Source organism: Grampus griseus (assembly GCF_964374135.1).
Source record: "Grampus griseus genome assembly, chromosome: 17".
NCBI lineage: Eukaryota > Metazoa > Chordata > Mammalia > Artiodactyla > Delphinidae > Grampus > Grampus griseus.
Window position 1 is genome coordinate 75,062,732 of NC_139011.1, and position 16,043 is coordinate 75,078,774.

The following is a 16,043-nucleotide window of genomic DNA, read 5'->3' on the forward strand; positions in this document are numbered from 1 at the left end:
GGAGGTGGAAGGGGATTGGGCTGCCCACCAGAGCCCTGCCCCTTCTCCAGAATAGCCCAGGCCCACTCATGCTGGGGATCAATCCTTCTCTTTCCCTGAAAAACTCAAGCTCCTTTCTCCAGCCCTTACAATTCTAGTACCTTCTGTAATTCCTTATATGTGATTGATTATGCTCAAGACATAAATGTTCATTTGAACCAAGTACATCAAAGGAAACAGGAGTCCGGTTCTCTTGACAGGAACTTTCTATGGCACCAAGGTCATTTATCTATTTATTTACTTATTTTTTCCGTTTTCTTTTCCTCATTCTTTTTCTTCTATGGAAGTTACAAAAATATCATTTTCCACGACTACCTATTCATTCCATGCTTTCCACCCACACTGGCAACATTCTTTACCAGTTCCGTGGACATAGGAACTCTTCACTTCTCACCTGTGTCTCAGTTCAGGAACTGTGTGGAAAAGATTGAGAAGGACTGTTTTTTTTTTAATGTGTGTGTGTGTGTGTGTGTGTGTGTGTGTGTGTGTGTGTATATATATATATATATATATACACACACACACACACACACACACAAGAAATAATCACCTGACAGGGAAAATCAGAAGATTTTTCTGGTGTCAGATCATGGAGAAGATTTGATCACTTGATTGAACCATGTTTTTTAATAAATCACTTCCTCCTTGACCTTGGCCTTGACTCCAATAAACCATTTCTTTCTGCTTGTTTTCCCTCTTTATTTCCCTGCTTCCTTCATTCCTTCTCCCCTTCTTCGTATTTTCCTTCCATCCTCCTTCCTTCCATGAACAGTTATCCTTTAAGCTTGAACTAATTTTTGTTGTTAATTCTGCTCATCATAGTAAACCCTAAGTATTAAATGTCCTGACCTAAGATCCTGTTTTAGATTATTTTCAGGTTGTGATCAGCTCTCTCTGCTTCTTTTTTCTTCCTGCACTGGAATTGTCTCTCTTACCTGGTTCCTCAAATTTCAAGATTAAAAATAACTATGATAAAATAAAGCAATATTATTTTTTCCTTACAACTTACATCTAACAACTTACAATCTTACAACTAAGCATCTAACGTGCATTTTGTACCATCCATCTTGAATGGAAAAGTTGAAGAGCGCCATCTAGGGCAGCTCTCATGTGAGTTTCAGGTTTGATTTCTAACCTCCCTGGGCACCTGTCCCTAACAGCAGCTCAGACTCAACATATACATTTGTCAAACTGAAATTCATCACCTCCAGCCCACTCCCTCACCCCAAACTTCTTTTTTTCCTATATTGCCTATAGTCGTGAGAGTTAACACCACCCCCAGCCCCGTCACCCAAGACAGAAACTTGAAGAGTCTCCCTTACACTCTCAGCCCTGAGTTGATCCCAGGTAGTTCTGACTCTACTTCTCTGCATCACTGCTGAATCTGTCTCCTCTTTTCCTTCTGTGTAATTGCTGCCTGAGCTCTGGACCTCAAAGGTTCTCATTAAGTCAGCTCATCTTACCTCATTTCCATCTTTCCTTCTCTCCTCTTGCTGTTGCTGAACGATCCATGTTCCTTCCTTCCTTACACACCTCCGTGCCTCTCCAGCATCTGGTTGGAGTTACCGAGGCACACATCTGCCCTGCTGTGGCATGTAGCCTGCCCACCTGACTGTGGTAGGACTCGCCCTTCTTTCTCTCTGGATCTCCTGTGCTTAGATGATGCCCGACACGTTGGAAGTGTGCAGCATTATTTTGTGTACATGTTTCAATCACCTTAACTCTTTGAGTTTTCTACTTGCGATGGTTTTCAGCCCTCCTGTGCAGACATTTAGCAAATCTGGCCATGCCCATTCCATTCCAGGAGCACCCCTCCTCCTGGGTGTCAGCACCTTGCACATTAACAAAAGACACCAGCACTTCTGTCTCCTCAGAGAATTATTTCAAGTCCAAGACTCAGAGAACTAATGTGATAATAGACTAGATAATAACAGGCATTTATTCTTACAATAATATCGGATTGCTATTTGTCATATGCAATATAATGGCAGCAGAACCAATAGGACTTTCCAAGTTCTTTTTTGTGCAGTGTTCTCTTTTTTTTTTTAACATCTTTATTGGGGTATAATTGCTTTACAATGGTGTGTTTGTGCAGTGCTCTCTTAAATCTACTGTTAGAATTGTAATATTTTGAGGTTTGCAAACATATTAATAGCTATATCTGTATTTTTAGTTACATGTTTTCCTAATGAGAAAATTCTCAGGGTTAGATAGAAAATAAATGAGGTATGACAACAGGGCCTGGAAAGTATAATATTTTTTAAGAGCACTTTGGAAAAAACATCTCTTGACTTAGGCCATAAAATTTCCATGATCATGACATAAATTTGAACTATAAATTAGACCAATTACTTTTAGATTGGTTCCTTTTGGCAGAAATTTCGGGAGTAAGGTCAGCTTGACTTTTTGACCATTCACCCAATAAAATAGCAAAACTGCCAGGCTTTGAGTAATCTAGTTAGTCCAGCAAAGTCTGACATCTTAACAAGCCCAAACTAGTTACTCAAACCAGTCTTCAGTGTAACGTTCAAATGATTACTCTGCGCAGTCCCGGAGGTATTCATTACAGACAAAATTGCTCTTTTGCCTTGCATACAAGCTGAGTTTTCAATGGGAAATGAAAGGCTGCCTGGAAAAATAGGCCACCTAATTAAGTTAAACTACTCTAGCGTTTGGCTTGACATCTTCATTACTCAAAATTAAAAAGATACTTCACTCGAGCACACAAGTTACTATTGTTTATGTTGTTTTCTTCCTAAATTGGCTTCTTACATGGAAATCTGTTTTTCAGAATTATATCTTGAAATAGCTCACATATTTCATACAGTTTATAAAAATGTCTTAATAGCTGTATGGATACTGAATACCGGCGCCATGCAAATATATATCTTAGGGCTCTTGATAGTCAAGCACACATTAGTCTTTCTGCAGATTTTCTTGATCATTTACATTTTGGTATGGTTGAAATTTAGATGATTTTTTACCCACCCAGTCTTTATTATTATTATTATTAGTTGGGTATCGACTCTAACCTATAAATGATCAGTTACATGAGAAACAGAATTCCTCAAAAAAATTTTAAGTAGACAGTAAAATCTAAACTGAAATTCATTTGTCCAGTAGAAGTGTTTTATATCAACTTCTCTAGCAGAGCTATTTTGGGAACATTTTAAAACACAAACACATGTAGAGCACACCATCTACTGATTGCCAGTTCCTACTCATTGACACTAATGAGGCTGCTGACAGGTTAAATGTTGTGTATCATATACATTTCCAAGCTGTGGGATTTGTGAATGCAAGACTCATTTTTTATTTCAGAAAATAAATGTTTGTTGCTGAGTATGCTTGAGAATTTTATGATAATTGTCTAATAGTATGTTTTTTCAAGCATTAGGCAAATGCATTTCAGTGATAAAAATTATGAAACTATCTGTATGGAATAGCATGTGTAACAAAAACAGATTCTCCAAAAGCATCGAGCTCCATGTGAAGGATGGTTTGCTCAGTGAACAGCTGTCAAGTGACACCAAGACATTTAGGCACCAGCAAGAGGTGCTGTGACTCTAACACACAGCCTGGCCAGTTATACAGTTGATTTTGATACGTTTTGAAAACAGCCCTTTAGCTTGTTCAGAATCGTATTTTTTTGCAGCTGTTTTTCTTTAGCACATGAGCAGTGATGAAAAACTAAATGATCCTTCCTGTTAAATTTTGCAATATATATATATATGTGTTAGTTTTTTTTTCTATCACTCATAATAAACCTGTCACTAAAGGATGTCTAAAAAATAGGTATGATATTCAAGTTAAGAATAGCAATATGTTGAATGATGTTATCTGTCCATGCCAACTCTACTTCCAAGACACTTTAAGATTGTTCCAAACAAACACTAAAATGTCATTATGCCCGTATGTCAAGTAGAAGCGACTTTGCCCATTTTTAGTAAAAGAACACTGAGGCTTAGAAAAGCTGTTTTTCCACCCATCCCTATATCTTCTGAGACCACCTTCTTCATATCCTCACCTGCCACCCAAACACCTTTAAAAAAGTGTCAAGTTTCCCTTTGCAGTTTCAGTTCCTTGGTTTTAGAGCAGACTTAGCTGGACTTCCCAGAAACACAGAGTTTCAGTTTCATCTTTATCCCACATTTTCTTTCTTTCTCCTGTGTTTTTTCGGATCTATGTTACTTCGCAGTTTGGACATAAAAATTTCTAACTATAATCCTAATGATCTGAGAGTGATTGGTGGCTATCTTGGAAAATGCTCTCCATACACTCCTTCCTCTTTGTAAGTTATGATCACTGATCCTGTCGCAAGCAAAGTCAAACAAGTGACTTCTTGGTTTTGGCATCAGATCTTTCAAATAGAACATCCTGGTCTGAAACTCAGGAGGGCTCTGAGGGTCATGATTTGAGACCAGTAATGAAGCCTTCCTTGGATGTGACTGGGCCTCCTAGCATTTCAGGAGAAGTCCTGCATTCAAGAATAGCTAAGCCCATTGTGAGTAGTTATTTTCTGAACTCACACACCAGAGTGGCCATGGAGGAGGGGGAGCTGGGGGCAGGGATAGAGCAGGGCCAGCGCCCTGTACGGAAATTGCCTTCAGGGAAGCCTGAACTCACCTGTACTGTGAGCACTGAGCTGTTTATTTCTTATGCTCTGACTTCAGTTAAATGTCTTGCTTGCCAAGACGATGGTAAGTTTTAGTAGGAAGCTTCTGCTTGGCTGGAAGTTTAGGTTAGCACTCCCCTACCTCCTTGGTAAAGAATGAAGTCGATCCATAATAATAACAGCTGTCAGTTGGCAGCTACCTGTGTCTGTAAGGAACTAAGCAAAGGCCTTGCACTCATTATCTCATTTAATCCTTACAACAATTCTTGGAGGATGATAATGATAGAGGGACTGGCCAAACATCAAAAAGATAGTACATATCCCAGCTAAGTTCCTGGCCCGGAAAGGCCTAATGCCCAAGTCAGACTCCATCCATGGGCAGCAAGGCCTCACTGTATTTTAGAACTTTAAGGTCAAAATGTTGATGTGCTAACCTCAGACCTCGTTAGTATTCAGATAACTGCATGTGTTACCGTGCGTGGGAATACTCTGAAAAACAGCAGGTTGAACCAAATATTTGACCATCTCTTCCCTACCAAAGCAGCAATTTCATATTTGTTCAAACACACATATAAGCTGTGCAGAGGTGAGGTGTTTATTTGCAGTCCCTGGCTTCTTTTATCCAAAGTGGTGATTCCTTCTTTCCCATCTTTTCCAGCCTTTTCCAAACCTTTGCCTCCATAGCTGTTCCCTTTTCCTCTGTATTTTCATTGCTTTCCTTGTCTGGGTCCAGGACTCTTCCCCTTCTTGTCGTTTTTCCTTTTCTCCACCAAAAGATAAACAAAGTATAGGAGGTCTTTGCATCACAGACGTCGCACCGCTTCCACTGCTTTCTCAGGGATCCTGCTCCTGGGAAACCGAAGGAGGAGGAATTCTATCTTTTTTAAACTCAGGAAATTATCTCCAATTGTTCATCTTTTTTTCCCCTTGCCCCTATCTTCAGCTCCGCTTCAGCATAAGCTTTCTTGGTAGTGAAGACGTAGAAAGCGAGATGGTCCTCGGATACCTAGGGATCCAACTGCAATTGCTTCCTGGTAAAAGATCCAAACAGTGGGAATTGCCTGTTGGAGAATGATGATCTTTCCTTTCTCTGGCCCTCTTGATTGTGGGAGGAGCCAGACCAAGAGCAGAGGCCATCTGTTTAGCTCCTCTGCTAATCTGGCTTTTTCATGAAGAATGTGGGTTTACATATGCAACATTTACTGATTTCTGTACAATGGGAAAAAATGAAAAGAATGGCCATAAACACATATAGTGTGTATTTTAAAGTTTACATAAAAATATGTACATATAAAAATAGGCCAACACTGAATGCTTAATTCCATGCTGGCTGCCTATATATGATTTAGCAAAAAGAATCTGACCATAAGCAAAAATCAATTTAGCACAGGTTTCTTAAAAAAGAAAATTTTATTAAAGCTCAAAGGCCGTACATGCTTTAAAATAGTATATTAAAACCCAAATGCGGGCTTCCCTGGTGGCGCAGTGGTTGAGAGTCCGCCTGCCGATGCAGGGGACACGGGTTCGTGCTCCGGTCCAGGAAGATCCCACATGCCACGGAGCGGCTGGGCCCGTGAGCCATGGCCGCTGAGCCTGCGTGTCCGGAGCCTGTGCTCCGCAACGAGAGAGAGCACAACGGTGAGAGGCCTGCGTACTGCAAAAACAAAAAACAAAAAAACAAACAAAACAAACAAAAAAAACCCCCAAATGCATTGGGCTTCCCTGGTGGCGCAGTGGTTAAGAATCCACCTGCCAATGCAGGGGACATGGGTTCGAGCCCTGGTCCAGGAAGATCCCACATGCCGCGGAGCAGCTGAGCCCGTGTGCCACAACTACTGAGCCTGTGCTCTAGAGCCCGTGAGCCACAAATACTGAGCCTGCGTGCCACAACTACTGAAGCCCCTGCACCTAGAGCCCGTGCTCCGCAGCAAGAGAAGCCACTGCAATGAGAAGCCTGCGCACAGCAATGAAGAGTAGGCCCCGCTCATCGCAGCTAGAGAAAGCCCACGCACAGCAACGAAGACCCAATGCAGACAAAAATAAATTAATTAATTAAAAAAAAACCCAATGCATTTTATTCAATTATGAAATGTAAAAAATTCTATGTATTCATGCTATGGGTTTCCCCTCTGCTCAACTAGTTCTCTGAATACAGGCAAATCATTTAACCTCTTTACTCATTTTTCGCATCTACAAAGTGGGAGCGTAGTCTCTGAGGTCTTCTCTCGAGCGAGCATTCTATAATTTCATTTGAGCATAAATATAGAACTCTAGAACATTATCCTAAGAAAAAAAATGCATAAGGTTATTCACCACAGTGAGGTTCATAACAGAGAAAAATTAGAAATACCCTAAATGTTTGGTAATAAGAAACTGGAATAAATTACAGAACATGCACACAATGATATAATATGTCGTCATTTAAGCAAAATGTAATAGATGATATCTACTGACATGAAAAATATTCACATCCTTTTAAGTGACCAGGTTAAATTATATGATGGTATAATAATATAGCTTACATTTATTGATAGCTCTTATGAGCTAGTATATTACTCAAATTTAAATAATTTGTAATAATAATTTGTAATAATAATGTAATTTGTAATAATAATAATGATATAAATCATTATCTCATTTATCTCAATTAATCCTGATATACCCTTAATGAATTGAATACTGTTATCAACCCTACTTTACAGATTTGGGAACTAAGGTTTAGAAGAATTAAGTAACTACACCTGCTAAGAGATGAGATGAGATTTGCATATAGCATTTCTAGCTCCAAAATCAGAGCTTTATTAAAAACAAAACAAAAGCCCAAAACAAGATAGCAAATATGGACTGAAAAGATTCTTGAAAGAATGCACATGTTTTAATAGTGTAGGTTTTTTTTTTTTTTTCCTGAGTGGTTGAATTCGAGTGATTTTTTTTCAGGTATATTTTCTTCTTTTTCACTCATTAACATGTATTATTTATAAAATAAACCCCCCAAAAATTGTAGAAGTGAATCTCAAAACTCAACGTGAGAACTGAAGACATCTGGAAAACTAAAAAAGATGGACTGCATTTGTACATAAAATCTATGCTAAGCAATGAAATTTTAAATGTTTTAATTATCCCCTTTAAACACTGAATACAGAACGATGACCTATTACCGGAACATCCTTGGGCCCCCCACTAGGGTTTCAGAAGTAGCTTCCCCACTTTAATATGCTCTCCCTAGTCATCGTCCATGTGTGGTTTTGGGTTGTGCTGGGGGGTAGGGGGGGCCACATTATTTGTTTCCCAGAAACTTTTTTTTGAGAGTGGCCCTAGCAGCAGTCATGGCACACAGAAGAGTGCTGGACTTCCCTGCCCTGCCCACCCCTGATCTGAGAGTGCTCGGCCCACTGCCCTAACACCCACAGATCCTGAAAGCTTCAGCCTGTTAACCCCAGCTCAAGGTCAGAGCTCTCCCAAACCCAGCCCCAGTGTCAGATACTCTCTGGGGCGGCCTCAAGCTAACCCTGTTTTCTGGTCTCATTGAGGCTTTGCACCCTGGTTCTCAATGATCCAATAAAAACAAGTCCCAAAAGAGGCTCGCATTGGGCTCAGTACCCCAGAGTTTCTTTTGATCAGTGGGCTCAATCTTGCCCTTGAAGTTTTCTTAGATGTTGAAGACCTGACCTCCCTGTTGAACCTCCTTGCTGCACTGTCTGGACTCGCTCATTTGTCAGTTTTGTGGTCTTCCCTTCATCACCTACTGCATCTCAGCAGAAGTGTCTGATCTTCAGGTCCTGTTATCAGGGTAAATCTGCTTATAACAACCTCTCCACCCCCCATCATCCCAGCTTCAAATAATTCCTCTTTCATTTACACTCAGATATCACTTAGTTTGACAATCGAACATGCTGTTTATTGGAAGCCTAAGTTTTTATATCTCTTCTAATTTACTTCCTTTATGACAAGCTCTTATAGTTCTTTGTATCTCAAATCATACTTTGTGGGATGCCTTACACACAGTAGGTACACAACAAATGCTTCTATGACAAATGAAGCTCTCATTGCCTTTTACTTAATAAGGTTACAAAAACTAATGAGCACAAATAAAATAAATGTGGTACGTTCTACCCAAAATGCATTTTGATAACTGATGCTTGAAAAATTAGTACATTGTGTGTTTTTAAATGAAGATGATTTATTGCTATTGTCTAACATGTAAAGAAAGACAAAAAAATTGTTTGCAGGATCATTGGCTTGAGCACATCAATGGCACTGTTGGACAATTCTTGCTGAGTGTTAAGATGATTTATGTAACAGACCAAAGCTTTCCACAGTAATACATTATAGTTTCAAGCTATCAACCTTGTTCATGCAGAAACAAAAGAATCTGAAAAATACCTATTTCTGAAGGTCTTCTCAAAAGAAATTGGAGATAATGTTGATGTTATTTAAACTCTTTCTAGGGAAATCACCATTACATTCAAGATCAACTTCTGAAAACATACAGAGGAAGTTTATTTTTCTAATGAACCCAATTTACTTTGCTTTTCATTCAGTTATTTAAATTATGCAACAAGAATTTTCAATAATACAAGATGAAACATGTTTAAACATGGGCATTTTTCTATCCTGAACTTTCAGAAATTATGTTATAGATTAAAAATTAAGGCATTTCACATAAATTTGATGGCAGTGCTATTTATTTATCTTTCAGATAAAGATCTATATGAGAACCATATTTTACAGTGTTATAACCATAGCCATATTTTTAGTGTGTGCATGATTGCATGAAGCCATCACATAATTTAAAGATATGTACAAGATGATAGCTTTTGAATTCTTCGGAGTTATGGGACCTCTTGTCACCAAAGATTGAATACTCTGTATAATGATTGCAATATGTGGACAAAACCCCACAAATACAAGGCCCTTCTGGTGGAGAAACTAGAGTTTTAGAAGAGAAGAAAAGACAAAGTCCAGTAGAGATTTCCCATTATTTGGTCCCAGTCAGCATATATTAACACTCTATCTAAACAGTACAAAAACATAAATTCTCTGTAGTCAAAAGAAAAATCAGCCTAATTAACATCCCACCTCCAGATGTAATAATGTAGAATAAGAATAAAAAATAAGAACAGGCTGTAGTGAAAGGAAGTGTGGATTGCAGAAGGAGAAAATAATGTAAACAGGATACCCAGGCCATGGAATATGTAAAGCAAAATGATGAAAAAGAAATGTGAGCATGTCACTAAACAGGCAGGGGAATGAGATCGTCCAGAAATCAGATGAGACGTTTTCCTTCCTTTGTCACTGAATTGGGGATGCTGGGGGTGGTTGGACGTGGGGAAGGACAATGGCTTTAGTCAAGAGGCTAGAAAGGTTCCCAAAAGATCAAATCAAAACAGATCGGAAGGATCTTCTGTTACTTTCCTAACCCAACTCTTGATTCTTGTCCCCAAAACAAACCATCTGATCAACAATTTGACAGCAGTCTCCCAGGGAATATAGTTTCCCTTTGGACACAAGACAGTATGTTAGCAAGTATAGCTTTTGTTGCAAACTTAGACACTGAAATTCTGCTTCACACATTCATTAGCCTTTTACCGGGGTCAGTAGGATGGAACTGTCAGGAACTGATCAGCCTGGGTGCCGGCCTGCAGTAGAGCTCTCTGAAGAATCAGAGCTGTGGCCCTCTGCACATGAGGTCCTTATTGCCTGAGCTCTCCAGCATCTTCGCCTATTCACCATTTCCCACTATCTTTTTATTCCTTAATTTCAAAACTGCAATTTAATCCCATTAAAATAAAAACAAATGCTATTTATGGGGAGCAATTAAATGAATACATTATGTATGAATAGGGCTACACTTTGCTTCAATATGAGGTCTGATCAATGGCAAATATACTGAAATTCCTTTATTACGATGTCTAAATCCTCTCCTATTTGGTCTATAGTTGTTTTCTCAGACATGACCCAATCCATGGCATATATAAACACATTTAACAATAACCATAGCTATGCCAAAGCTGCCATTTATCAAGAACTTTCTATGTGACAGACATATATTATTAGGCTTTTTACCTATCTTATGTTTTTGTTTTCATGCTCATAAGAACCCCATAAAGCAGGTTTTGAAACTGAGGCTCAAAGGAGAAACCTGTCCCAGAACCCACACTGATAAATGCTTCAGAGAGCCTGCAGCAGCCCTGTCTGCTGGACTCCAGAGCCTCCAGTCTTTCCAGCATGTTCTGTGGCCTTCTTATCAGTCACTGAGGAAGCATAATAAGTACTCTCAACCAGTCCAAGATCTGTCGCCTCATCGGAGGAAGATGTAGCACTTTGTAAGCTAAATATGCAAATGCCAGTGGTAAGGTTTCAAGAAAATGGCTTGAAATAGTCACTGGATCTATTATTTAGAACCATAAAAATAGTCTCTTGAGGATGATAATTTTGAAATTACTACTTTAATGCTTCCAACAGTCCCCTTATGGCCTCTGAGAAGTTCATATATAGTCCAGCGTTAGCCAAGCCTCGTGAAAGCACAGCCCATTCTACCCACGTATCATGACTCTTGGCTTCTGCTCCCTGGACACACAGGGACTCACAGAGCCTCCCACTCTAGGATAGAGCCGTATCCCAGCACCAGCAACAGAAGGAGAGTCTCCTGTGTCTAGGACCAGTGAGTAACTTAGGATCAGGGAGAATCTGGTTGAGTAACAGTAATATAATTCTGAGGTCTTTGACTCATTTAGATCATGCAGACTAGCTATGGTTTAGAGCAAATCACTTTGCATGCTGCTTTGTTTCCAGTTTACCTTTCATTAACATGGTGAAGATCCAAGATAAATTAAATATATTGTCTTGAATTTCATATCGTTAACCCTGAGTACTTTCTCTTCATTTGTGTAGATGGTCACCTTGACTTTTATCATTTCTTGGGGAAGAGGCAGCTGCTGAGAAGATTCTGATCTCTAGATTGGGAGGGGTAAGAGGCACTAGAAAGGCTGATAAGGAAGGCGATGCCACCTTGAAAGGCCATAGGGGCTCTTCTCCAGCGTTGTAGCCTGGAACCTAGCCTCCCAGACCTCACAAGCCATGGATTGACTCCTTGGTGGTCTCTCACTGAGGCTAAAAAAGGTAGCCCAGTGTCTCATCGGGATATGCAAGGTCTTAGGAAGGATCAAATGATCTTTGGTCTCAATAGAATTGGAGAATGAAAGTTTTTTTTAATACCTGGCCTCACTGAGACTTGAAGGAGGAAAATAAGCCCGAATCAGAAAAGGACCCTGAATCAGGAGAAAGTGCAAGGAATGATTTTCACTGAAGCTTCTCTGACTACTCAGTCCCTGGTCTCATCACCAATGTCCCTGTTTCTGTGCTCAGAGCACCCTCTCATGCGCTGTCTGTCCACTTGTCTAGTGAGGCCCTTGCTGGTAGCCATCCCCAAGGGATCCTGCTGCAGAACCAAGGCTTCCACCAGGTCCTTAGCTAGCTGCAGTAGGGATTAGGTTCCAACAACTTCTGAGAGCCAGGGGGCCCCAAACTCGCCCTTAGGAATCCTCTGGGACTTCTGTGTTACCATGGGATGGTGAGTGCAAACCACTTCAGGGGGACAGATCAACAGCCAGAGAGGGACACTAAACTACCCTACCCCAGCCTTTCTCAGGCTGCTTAAGCCTTTACATCTTTAACAGGATACAGTACTTTTGGCTTCCCAACATGCTGAGCAATCAGCATTCCATACCATGCTGTCATCTAGCCAGTGCATTCTTGGGAATACAGGATATTTATTCAAGCCCATGGCATAACAGTGGTATAGTCATAAACTTCATGCCTTTTAAGAGTCATCTTCACATTCATTTCTTCTTGTATGCATTCATTCAATGATCATTTGTTAATTCATTCAACAAACATTGAACACTGATTGTAACCAGGCAGCTTCATGGGGAATGAGGGAAAATACTGAATCATATGCGATTGTTACATCACCCCCTAAACTGCAAATTGCCTCTTAATATATAACTTACTGTGGTTAAGTCAAACTTATTAGGTTTTAAGAAACCAAAATAAAGATGTCATGCCATGGAAGTCAATGTTGAAGAATTAGCTAATTCATTTCCAAACTTAAAAAATAATTAGTAATTAGTCTGGCATTGAAGTTTTTGTGAGTTCTGTGACATTTTGACATTTATACAATTACCGTTCTACTTTTATATGGCATCGATTACATTGTAATAGGCTCCTGGCAAATAACCATCTCATGACTTCTAATGTGAAGAATAGAAACTACTAAGTAACCTTTTGTTGTTAAAATTCTTGATCCACATAACTACCCATTACCAGTTAAGTTGTGGAATCTGTGGTTTTGGTATGTAAGTGCACGGATTAAATAACATTAATGTGTAATTACATGAAAATAAACCATGTAGCTTAGTTAAATTGCAGTACAATTGTTATCACTGGACGTAAAGTGATACCAATTAAGCCTTCCTTTAAAACACCACAAATTAAGATTTAACTACTGGAGAAATTCTAGAATGTAAATTTATAGTACACCATAGGTAGACTATCCCTGGGTATTTCAGAGGTTTAATGTCATTTATAAAGTTAAAAACATCTTTTTCCTTTATGGCTGGCATTAATTGTATCTTATTCAGGAAGGTTTCAAACAGATGTCAATTAACTTCTTAAAAGATAGGTATCAACAAGTTCAGCCTTCGAAATGTTGTCAGAAAGACAAATTATGAATACTTGTGCTCTTCTAGAGTAAATATTTGATTTTAATGGGATAGGCATTGGGATGGAATTTGGGAATAGGAAAAACCGTATACTAATGCTAATACTAATTCTTAAATTGTGAAATTTTATTGATCAAAAACAGTTGAGTATTGGCAACTTTGTATCATTCAGCTTAATAAAATAATAGCAATTAAACTAGTTATGGAAGTGTTAGAACTAAAAACGCCTTCCTCCTCCATATATCCGTCCCTCAGACGTACTGAGTTGATTGCTTACCAGCTAAGTGAATGTTATTTAACTTCAAACTCTCAATTTTCTGTTCAGGAAAACAGGGTAATAATAGCTACACAAAGAATTATTGAAGACAAAGGGCTAAATGAAGACAGCATAGTCAAAGGACTCAATACAGCGCTTTCTACGAAGCCAGCATTAATAAGTGTGCTTCCTCTCCCTCCCACCCCCCACCATTTTGTGTCTTTTATGCTTCTTATGTGAATACTTGTACCAGGGGCTGATGGTTTAGGTCTACAGATTAAAGGTCTAAATTATATTAGGCAAATGAGAATTTAATCAAACTTGCTTGTTTTGACACAGGGCACTAGTATATTTTTCAGACAAGAGGTAGATACTGTGAACAGGAAATTTTGATAACTTACGATTGAACTTTTAGTGCTGGTGATTTTTTCTTTTAACAGAACTTTAGATACTTAAGAAAAATTATCTGCAGAGATGAATTAAATCTTCCCTTCATACGCCCCCAGTCTGTAACCCACACGTGCCTCTACGGGACCACGTCTCAATGCCAGATGTTCCAAGTAGCTCTTCATTTAAGCGTGTCTCCTGACAAAACCTAAACAAATATATCAAAACTTGTACAACATTTAGCAAGTGCAACTTGAAGGTTTTCTTTCTGTTAGACAAATAGATGTCATCTGGAAAAAAATAACCCCAGGCACTTGGAAGCAGGAGCATGAAGCTGATTGGCTGAACACTCCCCTACACTCCTTTCTTTGGCTCCTACCCTCAGTCTGCTCATTTCCAATCTCGCACACTCCAGCAGGCGTGCTGCTGCCAGACAAGCGGGTCCTCGCTACCCCTGTGCTCAGACACTAGGAAGACTCGCGTACTTTGAAAGATAGGCTTGCGAGAGTTATCTGGACCCGCTCTGTTTCCTTCGTACTATGGTACCTGCTCTCTAAAGACTGCTAAGTATTGCTGTGTTTTGATATGAATTGGTAACAGTATTTTATTATTCAGTTCCTCCTTATATGTTCCATGTTTACCACATTCTATTTGTAAGCAGGAGTGTCCTCACATACTCTTGTCTTCCTTCTTTGCTCCCTCCCTTCCTGTTTTATCTAAAAGCTACTTTCTAAAAGAAAAAGCCCCACGTATGTTGTTATTTATTTTACCGATTGACTTTTATTCCTAAATTAGTATTATAATGATATTTGTGTAATTTTGTCTTTCAAAATTGGCCGAACCGCATTTAAATGATTACAAAATTATTTACTGCCTTCTAGGGGTAGATCAAATAAATGTGAATAGTCAGAAATCAAGAAAGCCATCTTCATTTTTATTTTGATGGCATAATCTTCATGATAAAAATAGCTTTTAATGGCATTATCTTCATATATGACACTTTCTCTGAAGTCACACTTATGCAACATGGTTAAGCTACTGCTTTACCAACTTTTTTTGTCAGTTGTGAGCATGTAGCTCTTCAAAACCCAGAAGCAATTGCCTTAGACTTCTGGAATTCATTTTATTACATCTCATGATCTGAGCAGTAGGGAGCCCTACGAAACATGTTTGATCAAATATTAATTTTATAAATTGCCTTTCCTTCCCCACAATTCCCATGAAAAAAGGTATTCAGCCAGATTACAACTCTGGAGCATTTTAATGGGACCTTTGAAATCTGTTTGATTTCAGCTTCTTGGAACAATAAAACTGCTTAATGGTGGCACTCTTTATACAAGAAGTGGCTATGCCTTCGAGGCGATTTTCTTCCATGCATGATAGAGAAATTGCAGCAGGATAATCTGAGTGTTTGCAGTGTCTTTGCCAAATCCTTAATGATGCTTGTAATAATATCTGAAAGGGTCATGTGTGTTTGTTCACCATGATGAAAAGAAGGGGATGATAATTTGCATCAATATCACCATTGTCTTTTCAGTCCTACCCTGGTCCAAGCCTGGAAAGCGAAGACTTTAACATTCCACCCATCACTCCTCCTTCCCTCCCCGACCACTCGCTGGTGCACCTGAATGAGGTCGAACCTGGTTACCACTCTCTGTGTCACCCAATGAACCATAATGGCCTGCTACCGTTTCATCCACAAAACATGGACCTACCTGAAATCACCGTCTCCAATATGCTGGGACAGGACGGAGCGCTGCTTCCCAACTCCATTTCTGTGGTAAGGGTCTGCTGACTGATTGGTGGTGGGGGAGCAGGGGACACAGCGAGGACAAGGTCGAAATTAACGTGAGAATCTTTCAATCATCGTAACGTGGCTTTCTGAAACTAGAATCGTTTTTAGCTATGAAATCCTAAATCCATAAATCCTGTAAAATCCTAAAGCAATTTTCCATTTTCCATTTAAGTCAAGGCAAAATCAATTAATTACATGTTTGATCACTCATATTTATAACTCAAAGTC

General features: G+C 39.3%; 1 protein-coding gene across 1 annotated transcript in view; it reads left to right on the plus strand.

The window, feature by feature from the left end:
• TOX (thymocyte selection associated high mobility group box) overlaps positions 1 to 16,043 on the plus strand; it is a gene marked incomplete at its 5' end in the record, with an annotated part of 296,838 nt that overhangs the window by 148,900 nt on the left and 131,895 nt on the right. Inside the window, one exon of the mRNA XM_082674743.1 lies at positions 15,558 to 15,800. Coding sequence (XP_082530869.1) covers positions 15,558 to 15,800 — 243 coding nt within the window. The remainder of the gene's footprint in view (positions 1 to 15,557; positions 15,801 to 16,043) is intronic.